Source organism: Paraphaeosphaeria sporulosa (assembly GCF_001642045.1).
Source record: "Paraphaeosphaeria sporulosa strain AP3s5-JAC2a unplaced genomic scaffold CC84scaffold_1, whole genome shotgun sequence".
Taxonomy (NCBI): domain Eukaryota; kingdom Fungi; phylum Ascomycota; class Dothideomycetes; order Pleosporales; family Didymosphaeriaceae; genus Paraphaeosphaeria; species Paraphaeosphaeria sporulosa.
In genome coordinates, this window is record NW_017253360.1 from 2,491,725 (window position 1) to 2,508,052 (window position 16,328).

General features: G+C 51.8%; 6 protein-coding genes across 6 annotated transcripts; 3 read left to right on the forward strand and 3 right to left on the reverse strand.

Moving 5' to 3' along the window:
* Positions 1-2,316: 2,316 nt before the first annotated feature.
* Positions 2,317-3,930, forward strand: CC84DRAFT_1225918 (uncharacterized protein; the record flags this gene model as incomplete). Its single annotated transcript, XM_018183576.1, has 4 exons — positions 2,317-2,770; positions 2,818-2,933; positions 2,985-3,069; positions 3,116-3,930. The coding sequence occupies exons 1-4, from the start codon at positions 2,419-2,421 to the stop codon at positions 3,928-3,930; spliced, it is 1,368 nt and encodes a 455-aa protein (XP_018042399.1). The 5' UTR covers positions 2,317-2,418.
* Positions 3,931-4,211: 281 nt separating this feature from the next.
* CC84DRAFT_1159423 (thioredoxin-like protein) lies at positions 4,212-5,572 on the reverse strand. Its single transcript, XM_018177227.1, has 2 exons — positions 4,998-5,572; positions 4,212-4,841 (listed from the first exon to the last, which is right to left on the reverse strand). The coding sequence occupies exons 1-2, from the start codon at positions 5,163-5,165 to the stop codon at positions 4,287-4,289; spliced, it is 723 nt and encodes a 240-aa protein (XP_018042400.1). The 5' UTR covers positions 5,166-5,572; the 3' UTR covers positions 4,212-4,286.
* A 99-nt stretch (positions 5,573-5,671) lies between these two features.
* CC84DRAFT_1201144 (uncharacterized protein) lies at positions 5,672-6,663 on the reverse strand (the record flags this gene model as incomplete). Its single annotated transcript, XM_018181707.1, has 2 exons — positions 5,672-6,581; positions 6,645-6,663. The coding sequence occupies 2 exons, from the start codon at positions 6,661-6,663 to the stop codon at positions 5,806-5,808; spliced, it is 795 nt and encodes a 264-aa protein (XP_018042401.1). The 3' UTR covers positions 5,672-5,805.
* Positions 6,664-7,131: 468 nt separating this feature from the next.
* CC84DRAFT_1080602 (uncharacterized protein) lies at positions 7,132-7,880 on the reverse strand (the record flags this gene model as incomplete). Its single annotated transcript, XM_018173898.1, has 2 exons — positions 7,132-7,684; positions 7,744-7,880. Coding segments are annotated over 2 exons (690 nt in total), but the record flags the coding sequence as incomplete, so codon positions are not given.
* A 1,352-nt stretch (positions 7,881-9,232) lies between these two features.
* CC84DRAFT_1225924 (retrograde regulation protein 2) lies at positions 9,233-11,331 on the forward strand (the record flags this gene model as incomplete). Its single annotated transcript, XM_018183577.1, has 5 exons — positions 9,233-9,854; positions 9,902-10,119; positions 10,170-10,343; positions 10,390-10,933; positions 10,988-11,331. The coding sequence occupies exons 1-5, from the start codon at positions 9,308-9,310 to the stop codon at positions 11,329-11,331; spliced, it is 1,827 nt and encodes a 608-aa protein (XP_018042403.1). The 5' UTR covers positions 9,233-9,307.
* Positions 11,332-12,478: 1,147 nt separating this feature from the next.
* Positions 12,479-16,308, forward strand: CC84DRAFT_1159426 (uncharacterized protein). The gene is made up of 6 exons (XM_018177228.1): positions 12,479-12,767; positions 13,035-13,133; positions 13,184-13,764; positions 13,900-14,280; positions 14,378-14,648; positions 14,711-16,308. Exons 1-6 carry the CDS (start codon positions 12,604-12,606, stop codon positions 16,071-16,073), a joined length of 2,859 nt encoding a protein of 952 aa, XP_018042404.1. The 5' UTR covers positions 12,479-12,603; the 3' UTR covers positions 16,074-16,308.
* Positions 16,309-16,328: the final 20 nt, after the last annotated feature.

The window sequence follows — 16,328 nt, forward strand, 5'->3', positions numbered from 1 at the left end:
CTTTCAAACATCTTTCTTTTCTTCGTCACTGTCTTGCATGACACCATTGAACGACCCAAAGTTTCAGTGGCACAGATGCAAGGACCGTGAGGATTATTGGGAGTGGTGGGCTCATGACCCAATGCCTCAGTCGAGATCAATGAGCTGAAGGCAATGCAGGGTACTTCGAAACAAGCACATGCATTCACCGGACGAGGGTGCAGTCGAACAGACCTCAAGCGGGCCAGTGCATCGACATCGGCACGTAAATAACTCTGTAGCTGTACGCATGACTACGCCTTCAACGCCAACTTCTTGTAGCATGAGCCTCAATGTTGTCTGGCTTCTCCACTCGAGCCTCTTTGGTGGATCATGTTCCAGTTCGCCATCGTTCCAGGATTGTGCAGAAGCACTGCTCGAAGCAATGCTCACTCATTGCTCGTGGAGTGGGGCCAGCGAGGAGTACCCGTCTGGGACCCGCCATGCAGTTTGAACGCTCATCTTTAGGCGGTCAAGACTGAGACATGCCGCCGCTTTTGCATTCTGAGACAGCTTCATCGTTCTTGAGCACACGATGAAGGTGACCTCTGGGTTGAGTGTTGGCCATTGCAGTAGGCAGGATGCAAGCTCGCGACAAGTCGCCAATGTCGGTTTTCTGAAGGCCAAAGATGAGATAATCAACTTTCCAGGCGTCATGCTTGGTATCGCAGTGACAAGCCTGCTCGTGTGTCGTGTCGGATCGAGAAGCAATCGGCCAGGATGGGGGGACTTCGAGTACCCACCCCCACCACTTGAGTTCTCGGAAAGGCCATTACCGACACAATTTCGAGCCAATTAATTGCTTCTCCGGGCGCGCAGTTAGGCAGCGAACAGAAAGGTGCGGCTCGCAAGGGAAGAGCGACCACGTTTGCCCGTGCGGGTCCGGCCAAGATAGGTACGTGCGCTTGTACTCACGGATGGCTGCAGAAGGATATCGTACCGATCCGTCCTGCACATACGGTACGGAGAGGGAGCATGACTAGATCGGATGTGACGGCATTTGCCATACACGATGTTAAGACTCCTGTATTATCCCCTCTTGTTCGCGCATGTATGCGATGAGAGTCCTCGATGCCGAGTGTAAGATTGGAAGAACTCAAGAAGTCCACAATACAGCTTGGAGCTTCTTTGAAGAACCGATCAAGGGATAGAGCATCTCTCTGATGTGCGGTGCATAGACACGAGCTGTACAGAAGCACGCCAAAGAGCGGCTCCATCAGCCATGTCCCCACCTGGCGCCCCTTTCCACAGTTGCTCCATTTCTGTTTTTTGTTTTTCTTAGGTTGCCCAGGACAAAGAAAATGTTGTGGAGGACCCGATCCAGATACAGGGTTTAAGGCGAAGAGCGTTTGACGCCGTGAAACCAGGCTGCAATGTCCTCGATCCCCTGCTGGCTACGGCACGCTCGACGATTCTAGCTGCATATAGCAACGACTGTTTGACCTCCAGGATAGACCTTGCTTTCCGTGCTTTGACAGTTGTATCGAGCCACATAGACCGCTTACTGAGACAGCCTGCATCGCTCGCTTCTGCGCACTGTGCTTGCGTCCGCAAAGCTCGGGCGGACTAGGTGACCGTGTGGTCGGTAGAGTAGCATTTAGTGGCCGACGGGATCATACAAGAACGACCCAGAACCAGAGCTTAGAGCCGATCTGGTATACCAGTGGTAGCCTTTGCCTGCCTCGCTGTTCCCTTGACACTTCCTGCCGTTCGCAAATGTCCGCTTGGCTAACAAGATACAACAAGACACCATCTGACAATATCGTGAGGTAGATACAGTCACTGTGAGGAAAGGCCGCTCATTCGAATCGCTTTCGACCTTGACGTGGACAGTCCCGTCATCATAACCCCACACCCAGAGGTTCACTAGCCAAGGCAAAGCAGACAATCCGTTGGATATCAAGCGAGAACGCAAATTATTGCCACGGGAGCTTTCCGTTTGTTGGACAGCCATTTGTGATCTGGGTCGACGCTCTGTCGCGACCTGCCATCTTTCTGGAGGAGGCTGAAACTCCTGATTCCCTACCTGATCACTTCTCTGCAGATACATTGCGTAAGTCATAGCTTTCAAAACCCTGCATCTTTCAAAAACTTACAGAGAACGGTAGGTCATATCGCCTGGTGATCTGGAGAGCTTATCTGGCGAGATCGCTTGCGCGTATAAGCTGTTCGTTTCGTCCTCGTGGCCAATAGCGCAAACACTGTGAGAAGCAGCCTTTTTTCTTTCGACTGTTGCCCCAAGCTTCCTGCTGCCCAAACTACACGGATGTTCCACAGCAGCTAAGCTCCCTTCTGTTCCTGGGTTCTGGTTCAAGTCCAACCTTGACGAGCACATCGCGACGAAACTGCAAAAATAGTCCGGCGCCCTGCCTCATATCTCAGTGCATCTTTTTTTGAGCGATGAAGATACACTCTCTGCTCAACCCGTGTCGGGGCGATGAGGGAAATGGGCATCGCAGCTCAACGTCTCCGACACCAGCACCTACGCCGCGTCCGGTGGCTCCATACGCATCAGTCCCAAAACGACAGAAGATTCCCAAAGACGCACCCGTCTTCTCTGAGGGTACCAAGGTCGTTGGACATGTGAATTATCCCCCTTACGAAGGTGATGAAGATGGCACCCTCCTTCTCCAGCATCGTCGGTTCCAGTTGTTTCCAATGAGAGAGATCAAGAAGAAGGGGGTTCGTCATATCCCTTATAATAGCGACAAGAAAGATTTCCTGTACAAGACAGGACGGGAGGCTTTCGAAAGCAAGTCAGCATTTCCAAAGGAGAAACCACTACTGACTTGTTGGCAGTGTTCCAGTACATTTATAAAGTGCCAGGCGAAGACAAGGAATACGTTGTTGTCTGGGACTACAACGTTGGCTTAGTCCGCATGACGCCGTTCTTCAAGTCGCTGAAACATTCGAAGGTCGGTCAAATATTCCTGCTTGCCTTCTGATGTGGATACTAATCTCCTCAGACGGTACCCGCAAAAGCTCTGAGGGAGAACGCCGGGCTGAAAGACATCAGCTACAGCATCACGGGAGGAGCCCTGGTATGCCAAGGTAAATTTCTCCTTAAATACTGTAGACAAGTTCCTTACCAATCCAGGATACTGGATGCCCTATCAGGCCGCCAAAGCCATTGCTGCGACATTCTGTTGGCACATCCGCTGGGTTCTCACGCCTGTGTTCGGATACGACTTTCCCGAGACGTGCCTCCAACCGGACGATCCGGGATACGGCAAATTTCTCATCGCTCCTGAGATCGTGCAGGGATGCGCCGACGAGACGAACCGCTTCAGACAGGAGGGATACGACTATCAGATCTCAGACCCATTAGGAGTGGCTACGTTGCAGACGCCACAGCTACCAACTTTGAACACGCCGTGGGAGCCTATGTCGCATCGCCCAAGAAAGTCTGAAGAAAGCGGCTATTACACCGGTGGCGATCAGAACGAGAGATCGACCATATCGCCACAAGTATCACCACGAGGCTCAGCGTGGATATCTGCTTGGACGTCAATTAACGGCTCAAAGTCCCCTTCATCGTCGCCAATCGTTCACTCTCCGACTTTCGATCGTGTGGCGAGCGAACTTCCGTCTCTCCACCAGCACTTGCGCGAGCATGGGGTGCCCTTGCATCGACAGCCGACTTCTGTTCAGCGAGGTCATTACCATGAGCATCTTTCCGCGAAGAGACCACATTCAGAAATCAACGTTTACGATTGCCGAGTCAAAAACTCGAATCCCCCTCACAATCTGACGTCAAGGCCTGAAGTAATCGGAAGCACTGCAGTGAGCGACATCCGTAACCGCGACCGCACCAAGAAGGAGCTCGAAGCAGCAAAGATCATCCTTCAGCTTAGTGCGGCTGATCAAGATCTTCCGGACACGAAGCGCACGCGTCGCGGTTCGCAATACTGAAAAGTAAAATCTACTTCACAAACTGGGACGGTCAGTGATAACCGTGTCAGATACTTTGCTTATGTGCACGCATGTTGGGTCCTTCCTTGGGATATGACATTGGGTCAGGGTTCTGGAGTTTTAGATGGGTTGGAGGTGCTTCATTGCTCAAGGACATTCATCATTCATTTCGCGGGTTTCCTGTCTGTTTGTAAGTCTGCAAGTCAAAGATCGCAATCTTCTGCAGTCTCAGTCAAGGGTAGTTGCATTTCCACAAGAATAGCATAGTGACAGATATCTCATGGCAAGTTTAAAAGTGTATTTTGCCGAGTGGTGCTCATCAGCTCCACATACCGACGTGAATTACTATACATGTCCTAAGCCTTCTTTGCCTGTGCCTTGAGTGAAGCAAATTTCTTTTTGCTGCCTTCCAATGTCTTCTCTTCGTCCCAGATGTATGTTACACTGTCGTGTTTGATAACCTCAGCAGCCCACTTGGAGAAATTCGGGAGTCTGTCGAGCCCGTCGGTGACTGACTTCGGAAGCAGACCGTGCTTGGCGAAAGCGTACAGACGCAGGATGAATGGTGCAACGATGGCTTCGGCAAAGGTCAACTTTGAGCTCCCGCCAAAAAATGGCGCCGCATCTTTGAGCAGGGGCTCGATCTCTTTGTTGACGACGCCGATCAATTCTTGGGTCAGCTTCTCCTTCTCCTCCTCGGAGTCCTCTAGTGCGATTTTGAACCAGAAGCTACCAGCTTTGGTCGTCCACGTGTCCGTGAAGAAGTTGATGCGAGCGCGCTTGAGGGCATTATCCACTGAGTCAGATGGTGGGAGGAGATGTGACGGGTAGGCGTCAGCCAAGAATTGAGAGACAATAGCGGACTCAGTGATGATTTCGCCATTGAAATTTATCGAAGGGACGAGGCCACGCTGGTTGGGGAGAGACGATTAGCGAGAGCCAGTTTTTAGTGTGTCGTTTTGTTGTCGTACGATAAGGATTAGTGGTAACAGCACGCTCGAGTCGAAGAAAGGACGATGACCAGTCCTCGTCGCATAACAGGTCATATTTATGAAGGCGCAACTTACTGGGTTGACTTCAAGATACCAAGGTTCTCTTGGTTTGGCCAAATCAATGATGACTTCGTCATATTGCAATCCTAGCTCTTTTACCACGATATGCGCGCGATGCGCGTAAGGACAACCGTGGTTGGTGTACAGAGTGATTTTTGGTGCGTCTCCGTTAAGGACTGCCATCTTGTTGTGGTCGTCAGATTTGCGAGGAAGCGGGAATTGGAAAGGCGATGGGCGATGCTTAGCGACACTGTGCGATGAGTGATGAGATCACAGGTTTATCTGGGAATAAGGCAACTTGGAGGAGATTAAGTATGCCGGTTCTCCACACACGGTATGCTGTAGAGCTGTGATGCTAAGCATGCTGCTTAGAAATGCAGCGTCTAGTGAGATGGCGTCAACTGGGTTGGCGGTGATACGGCAGAAGCTTCCCCGCAGCTGCCACGCTAACACCATATGGTCTCATGAGCTGTACCACGGCGGACCAGTATTGATCCGGTAGGTCTCAAGCATCGGACGAAGTGATGGAGTCTTGATGCCTCCGACATGGTTTCTTGAATTTGACACTTTGCGCCTTTTCACAAGCCGCGACAAAACTGCCAAAACACAAATAGTTCAAGTTGCAAGGGAATTACTTTCTACGATCCCGAGAGCAGGCACACGAAGGCCAATAAGTCAGAGATGCTCAGAAACATGTATCATAGATGGCTTTACAGGTAAAATATGCTGATATGCCGGGGTATCTTCGATTTCCAACCTTAACGCCAATTGCCTCTCTCGATCTGATCCTTGACCCTTCCAGTACAATGTGTATGCTCGCTATTCAAAATCCATCCCAATCATCCTTCTTCGCCCGCCTCTTCTCATTTCTTTTCTGCCGCTTCGCCTCCCGCTCCTTATCCTCCGCCTCTCTCCGCTGATCCAGCCTCTTATCCAGATCCAGCTCTTCTTTCTGCATTGCCTCTCGCCTCTTCCGACTGAGATACCTTAACCTCTCCCTGACCTCCTCTAGCGTCGCCCTCTTGACATCCATGCTCTGCCCCGTGTTGCTCAAGTGCTGCTTCGAGTTCAGATGCTCTATCCAACTCGGACTATCCCTCAGCGTAATGTCGCAGGCCTCGCAGTAAAACCCTGCGGATTTTCCACGCTTTCCTACGCCTGAGCCAGCGGGGACGAGCATGGTTTTCCCGACCAACGAGGCAACGTCGACGCGCGAAGTGCGCACTTCGGCCATCCTGAGATCCTCAGGTGTAGAGGCGCGACGCCGGTAGGAGCGCCCTTCTTGTTTGGCTTCATAGCGGGCTTTCCCTTCATCGCGCTCGCGCTGTTCGCGTTCTTTGGCAAGTACCGCGTACTTTTCGCGGTCGTACGTTTTACGAAAGTCGGTATCGCCTCCGCCTGCTGCACCGCCGTAAGCGCCGCCCTTCTTATCCATCGCAGTGGTGTGAGGTGTGCGCCGTGACGATCGAAAATGTGGTATGCGTCGTGGAATTCTCAAATGACCGATGAGGTTGGAGGGTATGTAGTATCGCTTAGAATGCGCGCGAGTATGAACAGCGAGTGCTGGCTGACCATAGAGGGTTCGTGTGCGTGCAGTCGCTGTGAATAGTCTTGAGTAAACTTTGGGAAGCCGGCAGCTCGAAAGCTTGATGTGGAACTAACCTACTTCGGCTTCCCTCATGCTTAGTCACATTATCTTGGCATAGAAGTCGCGGACAGGGTAACGTCCGGACTGTGGTAGGCCCGTGGAAATATTTAACATGGGATACATGATCACTATCATATGAGCATCTGTATATGGCTATTTACATGCGTGCGGAGCGGAAATATTAAGTCAAGAACGCAGCAGAAACCGCAACTCCGTGCTATGCTTGAAATGTTGGTACCCGAAAACAACAGAACCGCCAACGGCCTTGCAGCGTTGAGAAGCTTGCAGTGGGTGGGGATAGAACGCCAAATATGCTAGTCATGAAAGTCGTTTCTTTCGTGTTGCGAGAATGATACGGGTAGGGAAGAAATATGATGTCGAGCCTGCGAGCAGCGTTGTGGCGCACCAGCGCGGGCAGCAGTCTGTCGGCCGATGAGACTCTTGTGCTCCGCTGATCGGGTTCAGGCATGTGGGGCATCCAGGATCGTGGTAATGACCTACTTAGTACCCAGGATACATGGGTGGTGGACGAGGGTACCCTCCGCCGATGGGAGGAGTCGGTGCAGCGGGCGGGCCTCTCACTCGCCCTAGGACTGCATGCATGGGCGGTTCATCCCTATGTCTCCCTCTTTCCACAGGTGCCAGCGAGCTGTCCCTTCTCTTCTTTTTCTTCTCCTTTGCTATTTGACCCGCAAATCCTCTGTCCGCATATCCCGCAGCGGCAAACGGAGGCTCCACAACCCGGGGTGAGCGTTCGTCTGGTAGTTTCAGCTGTACCAAGCCGTAAAAGTAATCGAGGACGTCTGGATAGCGGAGCACAGAGGCGCGCCAGTCAGCATCGATGCCCCGCTTCAACTCAGCGTGCGCCTCGGCAATCTGGCGCTGGAGGTTCTCGATGTAGATGGGATGAATCGGCGGGTGCCCTGAATACTGCATGTAGATGGTGTAGTTGGGCAGGGTCGCAAGATAGGCCGAATGCTGGGCTTTGCGCGTCGACGTAAGGCGCTCGAACTGATTCAAGATGTGCTGTCGTGCGTGCGAAATCACCCAGTCCCTGTCCTCAATGAGCAACCATCGTCGAGCTAAGCATAGAGCATATGTGGTACTGCGCACCGTATCTCGGTCAGCTTCTCCTCCATGGCGCGGTTTTCAGCCTGCTTGACCGCGATCTGCAGGCGCTCCGACTCGCAGGGACATTCTGGATAGGCGGGCGCATTACAAATGGCACAATTCGGAGCCGCATCCATCTCAGCACGTAGTCATGAATCAGTCGCTGCTGGCATTATTACCGAACATCCAGTGGGCAAAGTAAAGCTTGTGATTGCGATGTCCCCCGCGATGGTGGGGTTACGAGAGGGGTGAGCCGGGGCGCCGCGTTCGGTGAGGCTTCGTGTGCTTCTGTGCCGTTTCACAGCACTCGAGGCGGTTCAATGCCCTTAAGCAGAGCGAAGGCGGTGACAGAGAACATGCTACACGATGCTGTGGACACTGCACGCCTGCGGGTCTGGCTAGCTTTGCATGTATTGGGCCGCTTGACAACGGTGCGATGCGTGCAGTGATGCGTTGGCATTCGTCGCTAGTTCGCGCGGATCTTTGGCGGGACAGCCTTGTCCGGGTCTCTCATCGTGCGCGTACCTGTTCTATGATCGATGAAACTGCCGCGAGCGGCTGTATCCGAGACAGGGCACCATGGTTCGCGGCTTCTGTGATGGGGCCAGGTAAAACTGTGGATATGAGCGACCCTACCATGGATGGGATTGGGGCGGAGTGGCAGACCATCGAAACACAGCACGCATTCTGCAATGCACGTTCGTCCTCCGACTGACCAGCCAACGGGCATGCACGCGTTGGCAATATCGGAAGCTCCACATCAAATGCAAGCAAGAGCAAGTCCAAGATGATTTCAGCGAACAGTGCGCAGCGGTCCTCTTATCACAGATCGTCACCTGGGCCAGGCATCAATGTTTAGGAGGACCCAGCCACGCTGCGCCTGAGGCCGCACTTTCGATTGCAACTTTGACTGCGTCTTCCGTATTTTGCTTAATTCTATCCGAGGTTCACAACTGCATCATCGAAACGGGGTAGGCGAGTATCGTGAAGCAGCCCCTTCCGCATTGGTCCAGCTTACTAGGGTACTCAAGTGCTCTTCTTCTTGCAGTTGTTCAGCAATGCCAGGCATGCCTTCATACTTCGAAACTCCTCGAGGACTTGCCTTGGGCACGGCGTATTTACACTCAATAGCGTTGATACCGAGAAGCGGCCCTCAAAGGGCCTGAAGTCAGTCGGTCGTTCTATTGGCTACAACCGGAATATGCGATGGGTAGGGACAAGAAGCTGAATCTACCATTATCGCTGCCACGTTATATAATGTCGAGCGAAGCACCACTTTCTGTAGATTACGAACAATATCGCTATATATCGCTGAAAGGCTTCACAAGGTCTGAAATGCTAGACATGCATTGCTTTTGCTGAAACGCACGTGTCTCTGTACCTTGAGCACGCAAGCGCGAGCATAAATGATGTAAACCGTGTCTGATCACGAAGCCCACCTGGGCACCAGTCGACGTTCTACATGACCCAGTAGACTCTGGCACATGAGACAAAGGTGCGATATTAGCTTCGAACGCATCATTGATGCTTTTGGGGGTACTTAACTATCATCGTGCGCAAATGTCGCATGATGGACGGAAATGCGGCGATCCATTTGGACGTGGATATCCCATTGCGCACCATGTCGAATACAAAACATGGCGAGGAGAGTACCTCTCCAATCAGAGACTCTTCATCGCCTATCCTGAACGACGCCACGGACAATTATGACACTTTTCAGGACGGCATAGAAGAGGATGACTATTCGGCGGCAACAACATTGCTAGGAGATGGCAAGTCGTCGGCGCTCGCGTTACCGAACAGTGAGAAGAGGTTCTGGTTCCAGAGGTCTCATGGTCTATACAATCCAGAACAAATAGCGACTCAGCCATCTGTCTTCGACGATCCGGAAACTTTGCAGGAGTACAGACCACCACCTACGTGGGAAAATGCGCATCGCTTTGATCCGAGCGCGCGATGGACTTGGGGCGAAGAACATTCCTTAGTGCGCAAGATCGATCTTCGTATCATGACGTTTACTGCCATTATGTTTATGGCCCTCGAGTTGGACAGATCCAATCTGAGCCAAGCTCTAGCAGACAATATTCTTGAAGATCTGCAAATGACTACGAACGGTAGGAGTGGTACGATAGAAAGTGGTGTTCATTGCTGATAGAATCAGATTACAACCTCGGGAATACTGTCTTCAAGCTGGCTTTTCTCTGTGCCGAGCTTCCCTCGCAGCTCGTAGCAAAATGGGTCGGACCTGACATCTGGGTGCCCACACAAATGGTAGTCTGGTCCTTGGTCGGCTCGTTGCAGTTCTACCTGAAGGGAAGGACATCGTTTCTTTGGTGCAGGGCGCTGCTTGGTATGCTTCAGGGCGGGTTTATCCCGGAGGTTATATCCCACCCAAGCTCGATGCATGATTTCAGACTGATCGGCAGCAGGTGATATTGTATCTTTCGTATTTTTACAAGCACCATGAGCTTTCTCTACGCCTTGGCTTCTTCTGGACTGCCTCCGCGTTGGCTGATGTGCTTGGAGGCTTCCTGGCATTCGGAATATTGCACCTTCGTGACGTGGATAACCAGGCTGGTTGGAGGTGGCTTTTTCTCATAGAGGTAAGCGTTTTATCTGATTGTCGTGGATTGCAACTTAATTAGGCAGGGTTTACTCACTCTTGTTGTTGGCCTTCTGGCCTTCCTCCTTATGCCATCCAGCCCAACCAGCACTTCTGGCTGGCTACGCGGCCGCAAGGGCTGGTTCACCAAGCGCGAAGAAGTCATCATGGTTAATCGAATTCTACGCGAAGACCCTAGCAAGAGTTCCATGCATAACCGCGAGGCCCTCACCCCGAAGCTTCTCTGGCAAAGCATGAAAGATTACGACCTTTGGCCAATCTACATCTTGGGATTGACGTTTCAAACACCCATGACGCCTACGAACAACTATCTTACTCTCATACTTCGGGATATCGGCTTTGATACATTCAAAACCAATCTCTTAATAGTGCCGAGTAAAGTGCTTCACGTGGTGACGATGCTCGGCCTCACATATGCAGCGGAGATTTTTCGCGAGCTCACTTTGACGTCTCTCATCGGTCAGCTATGGGCGCTGCCGTTCATCATCATCTTGAATGTTTATGATCTGACGGAGATCAATAAATGGCTGGCATGGACGGTTATGACGCTCCTTCTCTGCTATCCAAATGGTAGGCATCCACCGCGTGATGCGACGTGGCAGAAACTGACAAGATCACGTATAGCACATCCCATTCAAGTGGGCTGGAATTCCCGGAACGCAAACAACGTTCGCGCACGCACAGTGTCTGCTGCAATATACAACATGTCTGTTCAGACGTCCGGTATCATCGCGGCGAACATCTATCGCGAGGACGATGCGCCCAAGTATAGGCGTGGAAACCGTGTTGTCCTTATTTTATGCATAGTTAACATCTTCTTGTACTTGGCAACCAAGGCTTGGTATGTGTGGAGGAACAGGCAAAGACAGAGGGTCTGGCATGGTATGAGTGAGGCAGAGAAGCTGAGGTATCTGAGAGGAACGAAAGATGACGGGAACAAGCGACTAGAGTTCCGATTTGACCATTGATAGACTAGATCTCTGTTGAAGGAGCAGTGCATAGAAGTTCAGTGGACTTTGGATCGTCTAGGTAAGGGACATCTAATTGTTGTCAACCAAGAATATTGACTTAACCAACCTATGAGTGCAAGTGTTGTCGGCCTTGTCCGAGTGGAACACCAGCTGGAGCAATCCTTGGATGCCAAGCGTTGCACCTCTTTTTTTTTTTTTTTTTTCGGGTTACCGCGAACCCGCTGTTCACCAACACCCCCAACGTGAGCTTTATCGTCAGACCTCACGGCACATGAATCACCTCTTCCTCTCCGTGAATGTCTCATCACACGACAAAGATATTTCGTAGCCCTGCCTGCAGATGATGATGATGATGATGATGTTGCTGCTGACAGACGCGTGCAGTTACTGGTTCTGGCCACGATGCAGGGTCGCTAACGTGTGGTCCACCGCTTTTCGAGATGGTGGGCGGGCGAATCGGAGGGATAAAGGAGAGGTGCTGTGGGGCTTGTCAGCCGATGAACTGCCATGGTGCGATGCGCTAGCTAGGTTTCGTGGTAAGAGAAAATACGACTGTAAGCTTCCACGTAAGTATGAAAGGCTGCCGAGGCACTGAAGATAGTGCGCGATAGATTTTCCATGGTGCATATCCGCTACCTTCAGTGGTAAGTATGGTATCTTCCGCACTTGTTGGCATGCGGCAGTATGCAGGTCACAGTGGCTGACACAAAAAAACAGGTGTCGGCGCACTTCATCCTGTGCTAACTTAAAACACTACACAATTGTGAACTGTACACCCATGGCAGTGTGCCTCACAGATGCCCTTTTTTAGACCACTGTGAGTGATGGCATCGACTAATCAACTTCTGTAGGAAAGAAGCAACATAGTCTCTCCAAACTTTGAGAGGATCATGTATACGCCAACATTGAATACACAGAACGCCTGACTCAGCCGAAAGAAATATTTGACGCCGATATCCGGAAAGCCGAAAGGATGCCCCAACTCCGCACTCTAAGCTGCGCACAGGCCGCTTGTCAATTCCACGCCCTGCGGTTGTCGTCTCTGGACAGAACGAGCCTAGCGTCTTCGTCTCGAGGCAGTCGTGACTCCAATACAGGACTCTTTTCTTACTCACATCGCACGTAGCTCTGCGACATCTCCTCCATGCCTTGAGCCTACTTTCACGCCCTATTGTCAATCCTGTAGATTCGGAGGGCGTATTATCCTTCCAGACTGATTCGCTAGTCCATCCTCACTCTCATGCCACGGCCGAGGAAAGTTTGCTCAACATGACCACGCCCAACGCTCAATCCGATATGGCCCAATTTTTCGATTTCGGAGAGGCCTCTTCGATATTTCAGGAACTTGGATCTCCGCTCCCGAGCCGGCCGGCGTCACGTGTCAGCAAGCATCGCGTTGGTTGTCCTGCTTACGGCCAGGAAGACGATGAGGGGTAAGCGCAACTTTCACACTTCAACACCCTGCTTGGAAGATGCAATGGAATTTGTTATAACTTGATTACGTATGGAAGGTCCGGGGTCTTGCAAAATACGGTCTGGAGGCTGTTGTGTTCCACCGGCTCCAACTAGGTTTATCCACGATGCCCATGACTTCTTACCACAGCGACTAGCAGTCCTCCGAAGATCATTGCATCCCTGGCCTTGGTATTGAAGGAAGCTCCAAGATGAATCTTGTAGGAACAATTGCTGATGAGGTCCAGGTGCCTTTGTGCTTCCTTCAACCAGGACGTATCACTCCCGGACGCGCTACATGATGACATCGTTCCTGAAGAGGAGTTCAACACCGACTTCTCAAGTTGGTGAGTTCAAAATCCCGCACTATATCTTGATCACCTATTCATTACCTCAGGCTCCCTAGATATCAAAAAGCACCACATCCATGCGATTACTGCCGATTAAAATCACTCGAGTGTTTCATGTACGACGTTGGTAAGGGCAAGTCATCTGGATGCTCGCCCTGTAATGCTTTATTCCGCCCCTGCAGCTTCACCAATCCCGAGAAGATGCCTATGCAAATGAAGCGGACAGCCTTGGACACACTGCATAGTGTGGCTGAGGTTAGCGAGAGGACGTTCGGCGGCTTCACTGGAAAGAAACCCATGCGTTCCCTCGGTCATCAAGGGCCGATTGAGGAAGGTGAGGCCGACGGCCAGGGACCAAAGAAGGGTGCTGCAGCTGCCCGCTTTCCACGTGCGGCGACCAAGATTCTGAAAGATTGGATGATCGCGCACATCGACCACCCTTACCCAACCGAAGAAGAAAAAGAAGCTTTAGGCCAGCAGACTGGTCTGTCTTTGGGCCAGATCTCAAACTGGATGGCGAACACGAGGCGAAGGCATAAGGCGCGACCGAAGCGAACATCATCCCCTAGCTTGCGGCCAGTGACCGAGCCGGTCAACGTTCCCCCGGGGCGAACCTGGGAGTCGCTGAGTCAGTATACCCCTTCTACCTCTTCCTCTAACAGTCACGGCCGGTTCTTTAAATACCGCCTGGACGATCCGAGCCAGCACACACCGTCCCCAGCTGCGGTTCAGCAGCAAATGAGTCAGAATTGACCTCAGACAGATCCTTTCGAACGATGGAAGCACTCTCCTCCTGAGAACGAACCGGCTCCTCTGCTTGCTATTGCTCGCAACGTTGAGACTTTCGACTTCCCTAACGATGGCGATCGAAGCAATGCGAGTAGTTACAGGAAGGAGAACTCGAACGATAGCACCGGCAGTTTCTCCGTATTCCGTGCACCCTCGATCACCTCTCTAGACACTGTCCCCACGATTCTATCTTCAGGATCTATCGGCTCGTCTACTTCCGCAACTTACTCACAAAGCTCGCGACACTCTCTCGGTTCGTTCAACAGCTTGAAGTCGAAGGAGAGGCGCAGGCGACGACGGATGCCAACTCGAACGCCGAAACACGACGCGGAAAGTGACACGCGCCTTTTCCAATGTAAGCTGTCCTCTTCTGCACACTTATTTTTAAGGTTTTTGCGAGGCTTTTGTTTTCGACAGCGCCAAGCCACCCTTCCTTTACTTACATCAGGCAGGCACCTTTTGCACTGATCGCTTCAAAAACAAATATGACTGGACCCGCCACGAGAAGACTCTCCATCTATCTCTCGAAAAGTGGATATGCGCTCCACTTGGCGACGTGATCACCTGTTCGTCTTCTGGACAACGCAAGTGCGTCTTCTGCGACGAGATCAATCCCAGCGATGCCCACCTGGAGTCACACAATCACCGTGCATGCGAAGAGAAGGGCATGGAAGCACGTACTTTCTATCGTAAAGACCACCTGAGGCAACATCTTCGCTTGATGTAAGCACCTCTATCGGACATTGCATCCTCAAGCTAGAACCCGTACTGACTCTTGACCTAAGGCACGGCTGTAAAATGACCCCCAGCATGGAAGCTTGGAAGGCGGAAGCTCAAGTCATCAACTCGCGCTGTGGCTTCTGCGCCAAAACGTTCGAAAAATGGCAAGATCGGTGTGATCACCTCGCGAAAGAGTTCCGCAATGGAGCAACCATGAAGAACTGGAAGGGCTGCAGGGGCTTCGACCCACATGTTGCCCAATATGTCACCAATGCCATGCCACCCTACCTGATCGCGAATGAGAGCAAATCTCCCTTCCCTTTCTCCGCCTCGAACTCATCCTCTATGAAACATCCCAGCATGGACTTAGGCCAAACCGACCTTGAAGTCCTCCTACCCAACGGTAACGACATTTCTCCGAAGACAAGCAGCTTCACCGTGAACAACTCTTCCAGGTCGGGAACAACGCAGCAGCCTTCGCCCTATACAACTTCACCCAAGTCTCCTCATCCGTACGCGACCTGCTGGGAGATACTCACGCTGCGGCTCGGTCAATTTGCGCGTGAGAGTATGGAGCGCAATGGACCCGGTTCGGTCACGGATGCAATGCTTCAGAGTGAAGCACGGCGCATCCTATATGACACAGACGACGCATGGGAGCAGACGGCAGCTGACAACCCGGAATGGCTCAATCTCTTCAGGAAAGCTCACGGCATGGACCTCACCCAACCGAAAGCAATCGCGGGCCATTATTCCAGCCATGAGGTCTTGGAAGATCTAGGCTTGACGCCTAATGCACAGCTCGACCAGAGCTTCGATCTCAACAACTTCCACTGTATCACAAAAAGGTTCAGCGACCCTGTAGCACGCGCGCGTGCGTTCGAGTGCACATTGGCTGGCAGCATGGCGATATCGAAAGCGGGAGAGATGTCGGTCCCGATCACACACATGCCCGGTCTCACTACCTCTGCCACTACATCGGGTGCTTCTAACCTTCCCATACCTAGCTTCCCCGACTTTGGGAATTCAAACGTAGCCACAGACGATTTGGAAGGCACCGGAGCTGGCGGTTTCTGCATCGGCTCCGATGGCGAGTTCCATGCCACTTCGGCGCCTCTTTCGAAGAGCTACGCAGCCTTCATGACGCCTATAAAAGAGATGTCGTGCAATGCTGCTGGTGAGGCAATTGAACCTAGCTATGGCTTCCCTGCTTTCACGACAGCTGAATTTGACTTCGATATGGCGACGACGACGGCAGGGTTAGGAGCGAACTTGACTGCAACATCGGGCTTTGGCGATTTCGACGTGAGCGCTGGTACGACGATGGATAATTCGCAAATGCTGCCGTGGGATGACAGCGATTTGACGTTCAACATGGACATGGACATGGATATGGATCTTGGTATGCCTGCCACCTCGGGAGCGTGACTTCGTGTGGAGCACAATGGGAGACTACTGTGAATATGTTTGCTTTTACATTCTAATGGATCTGGAGTTGGCGGTTTCGGGATTTTACTGGCAGCTTTCAGCTTTCGGGGATCACACAAAATGCGACGGCCTTCTATACACGCCATGTCATCGAATAGATAATGATAAACCTAATGATGCACACGGCTACTGTCAGACCTCGTCTTCCTGCGATCTGTTCACACAACTTAGCCTCATAATAATCTGTAAAGCTTG